General features: G+C 45.3%; 1 protein-coding gene across 2 annotated transcripts in view; it reads right to left on the bottom strand.

Moving 5' to 3' along the window:
- AP3B1 (adaptor related protein complex 3 subunit beta 1) overlaps nt 1–11063 on the bottom strand; it is a 266204-nt gene extending 255141 nt beyond the window's left edge. For both annotated transcript variants that reach the window (XM_038765458.1, XM_038765459.1), the window contains exon 1: nt 10864–11063. In XM_038765458.1, the coding sequence (XP_038621386.1) occupies nt 10864–10997 (134 nt within the window). In that variant the 5' untranslated portion in view covers nt 10998–11063. The remainder of the gene's footprint in view (nt 1–10863) is intronic.
- Between the last annotated feature and the right edge of the window lie 4737 nt (nt 11064–15800).

The raw sequence follows: 15800 nt of genomic DNA, 5'->3' as shown, positions 1-15800 counted from the left end.
TGTACATAGAGATTTCTTTTCAGAGGCAATTTACAGAGAAAGGGCAATCCAGAAAAATCAGACTTAGGGACCTTACATGTGACATTCAATACTACCAAAGGAACTGTTCAGTTTAAAGGTAGATTTTCTAGATAGACTTAAAAGTTCCCATCTCCTTTTTTGCTAGACAGTAATAGTTAAGGAATATTCTGGATCCAACAATGGCAAGACAGTGTATATTTCACCACAAGCCAGGCCTTAAAAAAGTGCACTTTGATCAATGCCTCCAGTTCCACTGTTGGAAAACCTTTCCAGGACTTCTATGCCCTGCAACACATCCATGGTCTATATAAGAAAGAATATGTGATTGAAAGCAAGAGCCTTTGGGTTCTCTGCTAAGGAATCCACCTGCTTAGAATGGAAGCACCTACTGGGCAGGGAATATGTCTTGTACTTCCACTGAGTACAGTGCACTGCGTTCAGTAGATGCCCAATAAATACCATAACCACTGCTACTATCGCCCACTCCTACTTTTACTTACCGTTATAGCCACATGGCTACTTCACAGGGTAGCAGGATCGGCTGGAGAACTTCAGGGAATGTGTCTATTTATTGTTACATTGTACTCTCCAAAGAACTTAGTACAGTGCTCTACACACAGTAAGCGTTTAATAAATACCAGTGAGCGAATGAATATTACCAATGGGAGTCCTGCATTGTCAAAATACCTTGAGTTGATATAATAGACAGTAAGATTGTTGTGGACAGGGAACGTGTGTTTATTGTTGCACTGTACTCTACCAAGTGCTTAGTACAGTGTTCTGCACACAGTAAGCGCACAATCAATGATAGAATGAACAATAAAAACGTGGCAGAGATAGCCTTCTAATCCAGCTTTCTTGTCTTGCCCTGGGAGGTGGTCGCGATGGTAGCCAGGGTGACCCGTGAAGAGATACGGGGCTGGGACAAACTGCTTACAGCAAAGGTTTTCACAATGCTTCACAACCCAGGCTAGACCCCAGACTGCAATTGTGTCTCTTCCTGGGAGAAGGGAGATGGTGGGAAAACAGGAGGAGATAGGTTAAGGATAGCATGGGAGGTTGGGGAAGGGAAGAAAGGTCATGTGACAGATCCAGGTCTTTTCGATGGGGTGTGGGGTGAAGGTGAGGAAGGGGATGCATAGTGGCCATTCTCCTAGCACTAAAGGGCAGAGGTTTCAGTTTGGGCCCAAAGGGCAGGGTGTAAAGCAATCACCTCAATTTGTCCATACCTCACAGCAACTTTGATCTTCTGAGTTCCACTGTGTATCTTGAGACATCTTCTCAATGAAATTGGCTCTATTTGCACAAGGGCAGGTAATGTTATAATTATGATGGATGCCTCATCATTATGTAATTAAGGTTTTGGAACTCTTCTGTACCTCAAATTAGTAGGAAGTGTTAGGGATTTTGAAGTGAAAAGAAAGAAATGATGTGGAAATAGGAGTAGTAATAGTATTGATTAAGCATTTTTTATGATCTTTGTTAACTGCTAACAAGGCACTGTACTAACTACTGGGGTAGACACAAATTAATCAGGTTAAACGCAGTCCATGTCCTACATGGGGCTCACAGTATTAATCCCCATTTTACTGATGAGGGAACTGAGGCACAGAGAAGTGAAGTGGCTTGCCCAAGGTCACAGAGCAGACAAGTGGTGGAATTGGAATTAGAAGCCAGGTCCTACTGACTCCCAAGCCTGTGGTCTATCCACTAGGCATCACTGCTGCGATATACTTACTGTGTGCACAATACTGTACTTAGCATTGGAAGAAAATACACTAGGGGGGTGGTTGGACATGGTCCCTGTCTCTCAGGAGGATATGCCTCTCTTCCATTCCTGCAGCAAGTAAACTGACTAGGAAAAGTCATAGCATTTCATGAAATATCTAAGTTGAAGTTACAGTTGAATAATGCTGAGATGATCTAGACAATTCGCTTGTTTAATGCTAGGACCACGGCATGAATTAATGGTTCACAGTTTCCCACTTACCAGGGGTTTTTTACCACTCAAAACTCAATGATGGCTTATGGGTGAAAACACAGTGGTGTCTGCTGCTGTCAAGGTTTCATCAAGCGCTTAGTACAGTGCTCTGCACACAGTAAGCGCTCAATAAATACGATTGATGATGATGGATATTCTGTTCTGTGTCCACAGACTGCACCTGAGGCCCAAGGTAGTGAAATGGGTTGCCCCCAAAAGTCAAACAGCAGACCAGTGGCAGAGCTGGGACTAGAACCCAGGACTCTGGCTCTTTCCATCTTCTCAGCCTACTGTACAGAGCTTGAACCTGGGAGTCACAGAACCTGGGTTCTAATCCTGGCTCCACCACTTACCTGGTGTGAGACCTTGGTGAAGTCATTTAACTTCTCTTGTCTCAGTTTCCTTATCTGTAAAATGGGGACTAAATATTTATTATCCTTCCCCATTACACTGAGCCTCATGTGGGACAGGGACTATGTCCAACCTGCCTTAGACAGGTACCTTAGTACAGTGTTTGGCACATAGCACAAACTTAAATATACACCCCCTCTGTCCCAGTGTGCATGTTCAAGTTTCAGAAATGCCTGCCATCCTCATCTAGGGGCCCAAGTCCTTCCCTGCCAATTTTTCTCTGGTGCCAGGGTGGGAGGAAGCAGCCTTGACTTCAGAACTCTGCCAGGGGCTAGCGGGGAACTTGTTTCAATGCTGATTTTTCTTCTGGGAAATATAGGCTATATCTCAAATACAATACTTTCTGTTTATCGCTGGCCTAGTCAAAGGGTTCATACCTTACAATAAAATAGGGATAGCCTGAGACCTCAGAGTGTGATGGATGTATCCAAGTCTTACCCAAATTACCTGAAATAAATATTACTGGCATCTGATCAACCTCCCACTTGTTTTTAACTTTCCTCAAGAGCCATAAATATGACTGAGTTCCTGCTCATATAAAAATCAACAGATAAAGCTAAGGGCGCCACTTTGGGAAGAAGAGTTTATATTTTGTAAAATCACCACACATAGGTGTCATTAAAAGTGCACAATGAAAAAGGAGTTGAAGAGAAAAAATGAAAATGTAAAAAACATTGAAGACTGCAACAGGGAAACATCAAGGAAAAAGTAAAGCAAATTGCTTAATATTAGCATGAAGATAAACTATTTCTAAGACATTTTAGGAGAAGAGTTGACAAAATAGTATAAAATGAGGGGACAATGGGCATAGGGAGGATGAGAAAGACGGCAGCATGGCACAGTAGAAAGAGCACGGGCTTTGGAGTCAGGGGTCGTGGGTTCAAATTCCAGCTCCGCAAATTGTCAGCTGTGTGACTTTGGGCAAGTCACTTAACTTCTCTGTGCCTCAGTTACCTCATCTGTAAAATGGGGATTCAGACTGTGAGCCCCCCATGGGGCAACCTGATCACCTCCCAGCTTCCCCAGCACTTAGACCAGTGCTTTGCACATAGTAAGTGCTTAATAAAATGCCACTATTATTATTAAGGCAAAGTATAGGGATTCACTACCAGAAAAAATATCTCCTGGGCTCCGGGGTATGCTGAAGCCCACCTCCAACCATTGCTGGCAATCAGGATTTGGTGCTAGTTATATCACTGTATTCCCCAAGTGAAAACTACACACATTTACACAAACTCAATTTTACGGATGCAGACTTTGGGCATACCTAGGTAGAGGCTAAGCAGTAGTTTTTCCAGGCCAGGTGAGTCCTATTTTTCTATGATTCTACCCAGCCTGGCACACCCAGTTCTCTCTGTTTTAAATGATATTTGTTAAGTGCTATGTGCCAGGCACTGTTCTAGAGACAAGCTAATCACATTGGACACAGTCCATGTCCCACGTGGGGCTCACAGTCTTTATCCCCGTTTTACAGATGAGGGAACTGAGGCCTAGAAATATGAAGTGACTTGCCCAAGGTCGCAGAGCAGAAACGTGGCAGAGCCTGAATTAGAAACCCAGGTTCTTATTACTCCCAGGCCCAAACTCTATCCACTACGCCACATTCTGAAGCAGGGTGCATGGGCATGAATATTTCTTATAATAACGCAGCATACACACACACTGACAGAAGTGCATGTGTGGTGAATGAATCCTTTAAAACTGAAAGAAGCAATGGGTGGAGCATTTCTCTACTCCATGCTAAGCCCTCAGTAAGCACTTAATAAACAGCACTGATTGATTAGAAAAAACAGCAGGCAAAATGCAATATAAGCTATCGGATATGTTAATTTGTACCTATTATTTAAAAGTTAGTAGCCTAGGAACTTACCCTAACAGACTTCTGGCCCTGCCTCCAAGTCATGAAAGGAGTCAATCGTATGAGTATAGCTGTTTAAGCAGTTGTATCACCTTTATTGATCATTTGTCTGCCAGTCTCCTTTAGACTGTGTCTTCTACTCCTGTACTCCCCCGCAAACATTTCATTCACTGACCTGCACAGAGCAGGTACCCTATAAATACTGGTATATGAAAGAACCAAAATTCAAAATACACCCAAGACAAGCGGCAGCCTAGTTCATTTCAAGACCTCATTCCACCTCGCTTCTGATTTGCGGTGAGAATGAAAAACGCTACTGGATCCGTGACCACCTCTTTCCCTCTTGAAATACAACTGGAACCCAATCACCGATGAAAGAGCAGAAGCCACTTGCCACAGATTTCACGAACATGATTCCTCCCGATGGAATATGTGCAATCCTAAAAAGGTTCCTACATTTTAGTCAGCAGCTTTTGAAGGGTGCACAATCCAACCCATCACTGACCAAAAGCGACTTGCCCTGCTTCATTCCAACGTGATAAGGATTATGCAAGTCTAACTTGAATGGTAAAGCATCACGGGTTCAGGTTCCTACTAATGTCCATTAGTTGCGCTCTGTTATCTTTTCGCAAGCCTTAAAAGCAGATTATAAAATTTCATTTTAAAAAAACTGACCCCCAATGGGGGGATCAGTTTTTACTCCTGAAAACTTCCCCACCCTTTAAATTTCCACTACTCCCCATACCAGACATCACTCAACTACTCACAATTCCCACAACTCCCTTGTTCAAGCAATTTATCGATCCATAAGTATTTCTGGGGCACCTACTGTGTGCGAAGAGTTTAGCGGTTCCCCCCACCTCAAACATCCCAGCCCCTCAGCACTTCTATGCACCTCCTTATACTGTCCCCTGTCTCCTGCCTGTAATTTATATTAACGTCTATTTCCTCCTCTGGGCTGTAAAAGCTCCTTGTGGGCAGGGAATGGGTCTACCAACTCTGTTTCCCTGTTATGGGGCCTAGTGTGGCGAGAGCCTGGGCTTGAGAGTCAGAGGTCGTGGGTTCTAATCCCACCTCTGCCACTTGTCGGCTGTGTGACCTTGGGCAAGTCACTTAACTTCCCTATTTCTCAGTTACCTCATTTATAAAATGGGGGTTGAGAATGTGAGCCCCACGTGGGACAACCAATCACCTCGAATCTACCCCAGCGCTTAGTGCTTGGCACATAGTAAGCGCTTAAATACCATAATTATTATTATATTATTATGGGGTACTCCCCCATGCGCTTAGCACAGTTTTCACTCAATAAATACAGCTGATTGATGGATTGTTTCCCCACTCCTCAAGAAACTCCAGTGGTTGCACCTCCACATTACCATTAGTGGAAAGAGCACAGGTTTGGGCATCAGAGGTCGTGGATTCTAATCCTGACTCTGCCACTTTTCAGCTGTGTGACTTTGGGCAAGTCACTTAACTTCTCTGGGTCTCAGTTCCCTCATCTGCAAAATGGGGGTTAATAATAATTATAATGGCATTTATTAAGCGCTTACTATGTGCAAGGCACTGTTCTAAGCGCTGGGGAGGTTACAAGGTGATCAGGTTGTCCCACATGGGGCTCACAGTCTTAATCCCCATTTTTAAAGATGAGGTAACTGAGGCCCAGAGAAGCTATGTGACTTGCCCAAAGTCACACAGCTGACAAGTGGCAGAGGTGGGATTTGAACCCATGACCTCTGACTCCAAAGCCCGGGCTCTTTCCACTGAGCCACGCTGCTTCTGTGAGCCCCACGTGGGACAAACTGATTGCCTTGTAATAATAATAATGGCATTTGATAAGCGCTTACTATGTGCCAAGCACTGTTCTAAGCGCTGGGATAGATACAAGGTTATCAAGGTTGTCCCACATGGGGCTCACAGTCTTCATCCCCATTTTACAGAGGAGGGAGCTGAGGCACAGAGAATAATAATAATAATAATAATAATAATAATGGCATTTATTAAGTGCTTACTATGTGCAAAGCACTGTTCTAAGCGCAGGGGAGGTTACAAGGTAATCAGGTTGTCCCACGTGGGGATCACAGTCTTCATCCCCATTTTCCAGATGAGGTAACTGAGGCCCAGAGAAGTGAAGTGACCTGCCCAAAGTCACACAGCAGACAATAATAATAATAATAATAATAGTAATGATATTTTTTAAGTGCTTACTATGTGTAAAACACTGTTCTATGCGCTGGGGGGATACAAGGTGATCAGGTTGTCCCACGTGGGGCTCACAATCTTAATCCTGCTGAGAAGCAGTATGGCTCAATGGAAAGAGCACGGGGCTTTGGAGTCATGGGTTCAAATCCCGGCTCCGCCACTTATAATAACAATAATAATAATAATAATAATGGTATTTGTTAAGCGCTTACTACGTGCAAAGCACTGTTCTAAGCGCTGGGGAGGTAACAAGATAATCAGGTTGTCCCACGGGGGGCTCACAGTTTTAATCCCCATTTCACAGATGAGGTAACTGAGGCCCAGAGAAGTTAAGTGACTTACCCAAAGTCATACAGCTGACCATTGGTGGAGCCGGGATTTGAACCCATGACCTCTGACTCCAAAGCCCGGGCTCTTTCCTCTGAGCCACGCTGCTTTTCAGTTCCCTCAACTGTAAAATGGGGGTGAAGACTGTGAGCCCCCCATGGGGCAAACCTGATCACCTTGTATCCCCCCAGTGCTTAGAACGGTGCTTTGCACAGAGTAAGCGCTTAACACCATCATTATTATTATTAATCCCCATTTTCCAGGTGAGGGAACTGATGCACGGAGAAGTGACTTGCCCAAAGTCACCCAGCTGACAGTTGGTGGGGCCGGGATTAGAACCCATGACCTCTGACTCCCAAGCCCAGGATTGGCTCAGTGGAAAAGAGCCCGGGCTTGGGAGTCAGAGGTCATGGGTTCTAATCCCGGTCCCGCCCATTGTCAGCTGGGTGACTTTGGGCAAGTCACTTCACTTCTCTGGGCCTCAGTTCCCTCATCTGGAAAATGGGGATTCAGACTGTGAGCCCCACGGGGGACAACCTGATCACCTTGTATCCTCCCCGGCGCTCAGAACAGTGCTTTGCACAGAGTAAGCGCTTAACAAACACCATTATTATTATTGTTAATCCCCATTTTCCAGGTGAGGGAACTGATGCACAGAGAAGTGGCTTCCCCAGCTGACAGTTGGCGGAGCCGGGATTTGAACCCATGACCTCTGACTTCCAAGTCAGGTCCCTCATCTGTAAAATGGGGATGAAGACTGTAAGCCCCACGGGGGACAACCTGATCACCTTGTATCCTCCCCAGTGCTCAGAACAGTGCTTTGCACATAGTAAGCGCTTAACAAACACCATTATTATTATTGTTAATCCCCATTTTCCAGGTGAGGGAACTGATGCACAGAGAAGTGGCTTCCCCAGCTGACAGTTGGCGGAGCCGGGATTTGAACCCATGACCTCTGACTTCCAAGTCAGGTCCCTCACCTGTAAAATGGGGATGAAGACTGTGAGCCCCACGGGGCACAACCTGATCACCCTGTATCCTCCCCAGCGCTCAGAACAGTGCTTTGCACATAGTAAGCGCTTAACAAACACCATTATTATTATTAATCCCCATTTTCCAGGTGAGGGAACTGATGCACAGAGAAGTGGCTTCCCCAGCTGACAGTTGGCGGAGCCGGGATTTGAACCCATGACCTCTGACTTCCAAGTCAGGTCCCTCATCTGTAAAATGGGGATGAAGACTGTGAGCCCCACGGGGGACAACCTGATCACCTTGTATCCTTCCTGGCGCTCAGAACAGTGCTTTGCACATAGTAAGTGCTTAACAAACACCATTATTATTATTATTATTATTGTTAATCCCCATTTTCCAGGTGAGGGAACTGATACACACAGAAGTGACTTCCCCAGCTGACAGTTGGCGGAGCCGGGATTTGAACCCATGACCTCTGACTTCCAAGTCAGGTCCCTCATCTGTCAAATGGGGATGAAGACTGTGAGCCCCACGGGGGACAACCTGATCACCCTGTATCCTCCCCAGCGCTCAGAACAGTGCTTTGCACATAGTAAGCGCTTAACAAACACCATTATTATTATTAATCCCCATTTTCCAGGTGAGGGAACTGATGCACAGAGAAGTGGCTTCCCCAGCTGACAGTTGGCGGAGGCGGGATTTGAACCCATGACCTCTGACTTCCAAGTCAGGTCCCTCACCTGTAAAATGGGGATGAAGACTGTGAGCCCCACGGGGCACAACCTGATCACCCTGTATCCTCCCCAGCGCTCAGAACAGTGCTTTGCACATAGTAAGCGCTTAACAAACACCATTATTATTATTAATCCCCATTTTCCAGGTGAGGGAACTGATGCACAGAGAAGTGGCTTCCCCAGCTGACAGTTGGCGGAGCCGGGATTTGAACCCATGACCTCTGACTTCCAAGTCAGGTCCCTCATCTGTAAAATGGGGATGAAGACTGTGAGCCCCACGGGGGACAACCTGCTCACCTTGTATCCTCCCCGGCGCTCAGAACAGTGCTTTGCACATAGTAAGTGCTTAACAAGCACCATTATTATTATTATTATTGTTAATCCCCATTTTCCAGGTGAGGGAACTGATGCACAAAGAAGTGACTTCCCCAGCTGACAGTTGGCGGAGCCGGGATTTGAACTCATGACCTCTGACTTCCAAGTCAGGTCCCTCATCTGTAAAATGGGGATGAAGACTGTGAGCCGCACGTGGGACAACCTGATCACCTTGTATCCTCCCCAGCGCTCAGAACAGTGCTTTGCACATAGTAAGCGCTTAACACCATTATTATTATTATTATTATTATTGTTAATCCCCATTTTCCAGGTGAGGGAACTGATGCACAGAGAAGTGACTTCCCCAGCTGACAGTTGGCGGAGCCGGGATTTGAACCCATGACCTCTGACTTCCAAGTCAGGTCCCTCACCTGTAAAATGGGGATGAAGACTGTGAGCCCCACGGGGGACAACCTGATCACCTTGTATCCTCCCCAGCGCTCAGAACAGTGCTTTGCACATAGTAAGCGCTTAACAAACACCATTATTATTATTGTTAATCCCCATTTTCCAGGTGAGGGAACTGATGCACAGAGAAGTGGCTTCCCCAGCTGACAGTTGGCGGAGCCGGGATTTGAACTCATGACTGACTTCCAAGTCGGGTCCCTCATCTGTAAAATGGGGATGAAGACTGTGAGCCCCACGGGGGACAACCTGATCACCTTGTATCCTCCCCAGCGCTTAGAACAGTGCTTGGCACATAGTAAGCGCTTAACAAACACCATTATTATTATTGTTAATCCCCATTTTCCAGGTGAGGGAACTGATGCACAGAGAAGTGGCTTCCCCAGCTGACAGTTGGCGGAGCCGGGATTTGAACCCATGACCTCTGACTTCCAAGTCAGGTCCCTCATCTGTAAAATGGGGATGAAGACTGTGAGCCCCACGGGGGACAACCTGATCACCTTGTATCCTTCCTGGCGCTCAGAACAGTGCTTTGCACATAGTAAGTGCTTAACGAACACCATTATTATTATTATTGTTAATCCCCATTTTCCAGGTGAAGGAACTGATGCACAGAGAAGTGGCTTCCCCAGCTGACAGTTGGCGGAGCCGGGATTTGAACCCATGACCTCTGACTTCCAAGTCAGGTCCCTCACCTGTAAAATGGGGATGAAGACTGTGAGCCCCACGGGGCACAACCTGATCACCTTGTATCCTCCCCAGCGCTCAGAACAGTGCTTTGCACATAGTAAGCGCTTAACACCATTATTATTATTATTATTATTATTGTTAATCCCCATTTTCCAGGTGAGGGAACTGATACACACAGAAGTGACTTCCCCAGCTGACAGTTGGCGGAGCCGGGATTTGAACCCATGACCTCTGACTTCCAAGTCAGGTCCCTCATCTGTAAAATGGGGATGAAGACTGTGAGCCCCACGGGGGACAACCTGATCACCTTGTATCCTCCCCAGCGCTCAGAACAGTGCTTTGCACATAGTAAGCGCTTAACAGACACCATTATTATTGTTAATCCCCATTTTCCAGGTGAGGGAACTGATGCACAGAGAAGTGGCTTCCCCAGCTGACAGTTGGCGGAGCCGGGATTTGAACCCATGACCTCTGACTTCCAAGTCAGGTCCCTCATCTGTCAAATGGGGATGAAGACTGTGAGCCCCACGGGGGACAACCTGATCACCTTGTATCCTCCCTGGCGCTCAGAACAGTGCTTTGCACATAGTAAGCGCTTAACAAACACCATTATTATTATTGTTAATCCCCATTTTCCAGGTGAGGGAACTGATGCACAGAGAAGTGGCTTCCCCAGCTGACAGTTGGCGGAGGCGGGATTTGAACCCATGACCTCTGACTCCCAAGGCCGGGCTCTTTCCACTGAGCCACGCTTGGAGCATAGTGAGCGCTTAATAAATGTTATTTAAGAAAATTAATATGAATGTGTGAATGAGTGATGGGGAAGCCCTGCCCCCCCCATCCCCCCCCCCCCGCCCCCTCAGCCGGCCCAGGCCGGTTTGATTCCTCACTTTTTCAAGTCGCTGCTGAAGAGGCCGAAAGCCCCCGAGGAGGAAGTGGCGGCGGCGGCGGTGGCCTCCTGCCCCAACTCGGCCGCCTCACCGCCACCGGGCTGGTCGTTGTAGGTCAGGCTGTTGGCGGCCATGATGGGGGGCCCCGACGGACGACGACGACACGACCCTGTCTCCTCACGGCGGCCCCGGCCACCGACAACCGCCACCACCTCACGGAGCCCGGAGAGGAGGGGCGGGGCGGAGAGGAAAGGGGCGTGGCCACGGCTCGGCGCAGGCGCACTCCGCACCCGCCGCTCAACGGCGCGCATGCGCGACCGCTCCCTCTCCGGCGCCTCCCCGCCGCTCCGGGTTTTCGGGGGAACCGGGAGGAGGCGGAAGGGGGTGGGAGAGGGGGATTCATCCATTCACTCGTTCATTCATTCATTCTTTCGTTCATTCATTCATTGGTTCTTTCATTCATTGGTTCATTCATTCTTTCGTTCATTCACTCATTCTTTCGTCCGTTCGTTCATTCACTCATTCTTTCGCTCGTTCATTCGTTCTTTCTTTCATTCATTCATTCGTTCGTTCATTCATTCATTCTTTCGTTCGTTCATTCACTCATTCTTTCGTTCGTTCATTCGTTCTTTCATTCATTCATTCGTTCGTTCATTCATTCATTCTTTCGTTCATTCATTCATTGGTTCTTTCATTCATTGGTTCATTCATTCGTTCATTCACTCATTCTATCATTCGTTCATTCGTTCTTTCTTTCATTAATTCTTTCATTCATTCATTCATTCTTTCCTTCGTTCATTCACTCATTCTTTCACTCGTTCATTCGTTCTTTCATTCATTCATTCATTCTTTCGTTCATTCATTCATTAGTTCTTTCATTCATTCACTCATTCTTTCATTCGTTCATTCGTTCTTTCTTTCATTCATTCTTCCGTTCATTCACTCATTCTTTCGTTTGTTCATTTGTTCTTTCATTCATTCATTCATTTATTCATTCATTCTTTCATTCATTCACTCATTCGTTCGTTCATTCATTCTTTCTTTCATTCATTCGTTCGTTCATTCATTCTTTCTTTCGTTCATTCACTCATTCTTTCGTTCGTTCATTCGTTCTTTCTTTCATTCATTCTTTCGTTCATTCATTCTTTCGTTCGTTCATTCACTCATTCTTTCGTTCGTTCATTCACTCATTCTTTCGTTCGTTCATTCATTCTTTCTTTCATTCCTTCATTCTTTCATTCGTTCATTCATTCATTGGTTCGTTCGTTCATTCGTTCTTTCATTCATTCATTCATTCATTCATTGGAGAAGCAGCACGGCTCAGTGGAAAGAGCCTGGGCTTCGGAGTCAGAGGTCATGGGTTTGAATCCCAGCTCCACCACTTGTCAGCTGTGTGACTTTGGGCAAGTCACTTGACTTCTCTGGGCCTCAGTTCCCTCATCTGTAAAATGGGGATTAAGTTTGTGAGCCCCACGTGGGACAACTTGATAACCTTGTATCTACCCCAGCCCTTAGAACAGTGCTTTGCACATAGTAAGCGCTTAATAAATGCCATTATTATTATTATTCATTCTTTTGTTCATTCTTTCATTCTTTCATTCATTCGTTCATTCATTCACTCTTTCGTTCATTCATTCGTTCTTTCGTTCCTTCGTTCTTTCATTCTTTCATTCATTCGTTCATTCACTCATTCTTTCGCTCGTTCATTCATTCTTTCATTCATTCATTCTTTTGTTCATTCATTCATTCTTTTGTTCATTCATTCATTCTTTTGTTCGTTCATTTGTTCTTTCATTCCTTCGTTCTTTCATTCTTTCATTCATTGGTTCATTCATTCCTTGGTTCATTCATTCATTCATTCGTTCTTTCACTCATTCATTCGTTCATTCATTCATTCTCTCGTTCATTCATTCGTTCTTTCATTCCTTCTTTCTTTCATTCATTCATTCATTTGTTCGTTCGTTCATTCGTTCATTCCTTCGTTCTTTCATTCATTCGTTCTTTCGTTCATTCATTCGTTCATTCATTTATTCGTTCATTCTTTCGTTCATTCATTCGTTCATTCATTTATTCATTCATTCTTTCGCTCGTTCATACATTCTTTTGTTCATTCACTCGTTCTTTCATTCCTTCGTTCATTCATTCATTCTTTCGCTCATTCATTCAGTCGTTCTTTGTGAGCCCGTTGTTGAGTAGGGACCGTCTCTATATGTTGCCAACTTGTACTTCCTAAGCGCTTAGTACAGTGCTCTGCATACAGTAAGCGCTCAATAAATACGATTGAATGAATAAATGAATAAACACGATTGAATGAATAAATGAATGAATTCTTTCATTCATTCATTCTTTCTTTCACTCATTCATTCATCCGTTTGTTCATTCATTCGTTCTTTCATTCATTCGTTCGTTCGTTAATTCATTCATTCTTTCATTCATTCAATCATGTTTATTGAGCGCTTATTGTGTGCAGAGCACTGTACTAAATGCTTGGGAGAGGACAAATCGGCAACGTATAGAGACGGTCCCTACCCAATTTGGCCTCCCGGGGAGGGCCATCATTAGTGCATGCCCGGGGCATTTTTTTTCATCTTTTTAATAACAATAACAGTAATGGTATTTGTTAAGCACTCACTTTGTGCAGAACACTGTTCTAAGCACTGGGGAGGATACAAGGTGATCAGATTGTCCCACTTGGGGCTCACAGCCTTCATCCCCATTTTACAGATGAGGTAACTGAGGCATAGAGAAGTGACTTGCCCAAAGTCACACAGCTGACAATTAGCGGAGTGGGATTTGAACCCATGACCTCTGACACCCATTCCATTAAGCCATGCTTCTTCTTCTTCTTCTTCTTCTTTTTCTTCTTCTTATTATCAATAACAAATACCATCATAAAATATTATATTTTATTATTAATAAAATATATTTGATTAACAATAATAAAATATAACAATTAATAATCCCCCTTCTAGACTGTGAGCAAGCCCATTGTTGGGTATGGATTGCTTCTATCTGTTGCTGAATTGTACTTTCCAAGCGTTTAGTACAGAACTCTGCACTCAATAAGTGCTCAATAAATACGATTAAATGAATTATAATAATGGTATTAAGTGGTTACTATGTGCCAAGCACTGTTCTAAGCGCTGGCGTGGATACGAGGTAATCAGGTTTTCCCACATGGGGCTCACAGTCTCCATCCCCATTTCACAGATGAGGGAACTGAGGCCCAGAGAAGTTAAGTGATTTGCCCAAAGTCACACAGCTGATAGTGGCGGAGCTGAGATTAGAACCCACAACCTCTGACACCCAAGCCCGTGTTCTTTCCACTAAGCCATGCTGCTTCTATCGTTATTGTCTCATAAGCTCTTACTATGTGCCTAGCACTGTTCTAAGCACTGGGGTGGATACAAGCTAATCAGGCTGTCCCACATGGGTCTCACACTCTTAATCCCCATTTTACAGATCATCATCATCAATCGTATTTATTGAGCGCTTACTATGTGCAGAGCACTGTACTAAGCGCTAGGGAAGTACAAATTGGCAACATATAGAGACAGTCCCTACCCAACAGTGGGCTCACAGTCTAAAAATGAGGTTACAGGCACCGAGAAGTGAAGTGATTTGCCCAAGGTCACACAGCAAACAAGTATCTGCGTTCTTTTTCTTTTTCTTTTTTTTTTTTAAATACATGAGCTTTCTCGGGGAGGGAGAAATCCCCTGCCCGGGTTGGCCAGTTCAGTAAAATAAGCAGTGTCCCCTAAACTTTTTGTTACCTAAATTAATCAGTCAATGGTCTTTATTGAATGCTTACTATGTGCATAACACTGTACTAAACGCTTGGAAGAGTATAGTGCTGCAGAATTAGCAGACATGTTCCTTGCCCATAACAAGCTAATTTGGAACCCCAGGCTGGGTTTTATAGCCTCCTACTTTTCAGGGTCTAAATTTTTTCCTCTCAATCAATCAATCAATCAATCATATTTATTGAGACTTACTATGTGCAGAGCACTGTACTAAGCGCTTGGGAAGTACAAATTGGCAACTCTCCTCTCCCTTCTGCCCATAATGCTCCCTCCACCACATCTTTGGTACCCTCACTGTCCACACTTCTTCTGCTCCCCACCGCCTTCATCTTCAACAAGTAAATAATAATAATAATAATAATGGCATTTGTTAAGCGCTTACTATGTGCAGAGCACTGTTCTAAGCGCTGGGGGGATTCAAGGTGATCAGGTTGCCCCGCGTGGGGCTCACAATCTTTTAATCCCCATTTTACAGATGAGGTAACTGAGGCTCAGAGAAGTTAACTGACTCGCCCAAGATCACACAGCAGACATGTGGCAGAGTGGGGATTTGAACCCATGACCTCTGCCTCCAAAGCCCGGGCTCTTTCCACTGAGAAGCGCTTCCTGTGTGCCACGCACTGTACTAAGCGCTGGGGTAGATACAAGCTGATTGGGTTGGACACAGTCCCTGTCATTCATTCATTCAATCGTATTTATTGAGCGCTTACTGTGTGCAGAGCACTGTACTAGGCGCTTGGGAAGGCCAAGTCGGCAACATTTAGAGACGGTCCCTACACAACAGCATGCTCACAGTCTAGAAGGGGGAGACCGGGAACCAAATGTAGACAACTCACAGTTTCAATCCCCATTTTACAGATTTAGGCACAGAGATGTGAAGTGACTTGCCGAAGGCCACACAGCAGACAAGGGGCAGGGCCGTTCTTTCGTATTTTCCGAGCGCTTACTGCGTGCAGAGCATTTTACGAAGGGCTTGGGAGAGTACGATATAACCGACGCGCATACAGGGCCTTGGGCCCTGTCCCCCATGTGCCCCCCGTCCCCAGGACCACCTGGCCCGTCTCCACCACTGAGCGGCATTGTGGCTCAGTGGAAAGAGCCCGGGCTTTGGAGTCAGAGGTCATGGGTTCGAAT

Source organism: Tachyglossus aculeatus, chromosome 23 (assembly GCF_015852505.1).
Source record: "Tachyglossus aculeatus isolate mTacAcu1 chromosome 23, mTacAcu1.pri, whole genome shotgun sequence".
NCBI lineage: Eukaryota > Metazoa > Chordata > Mammalia > Monotremata > Tachyglossidae > Tachyglossus > Tachyglossus aculeatus.
This window is presented reverse-complemented; position numbering and strand designations above follow the sequence as displayed.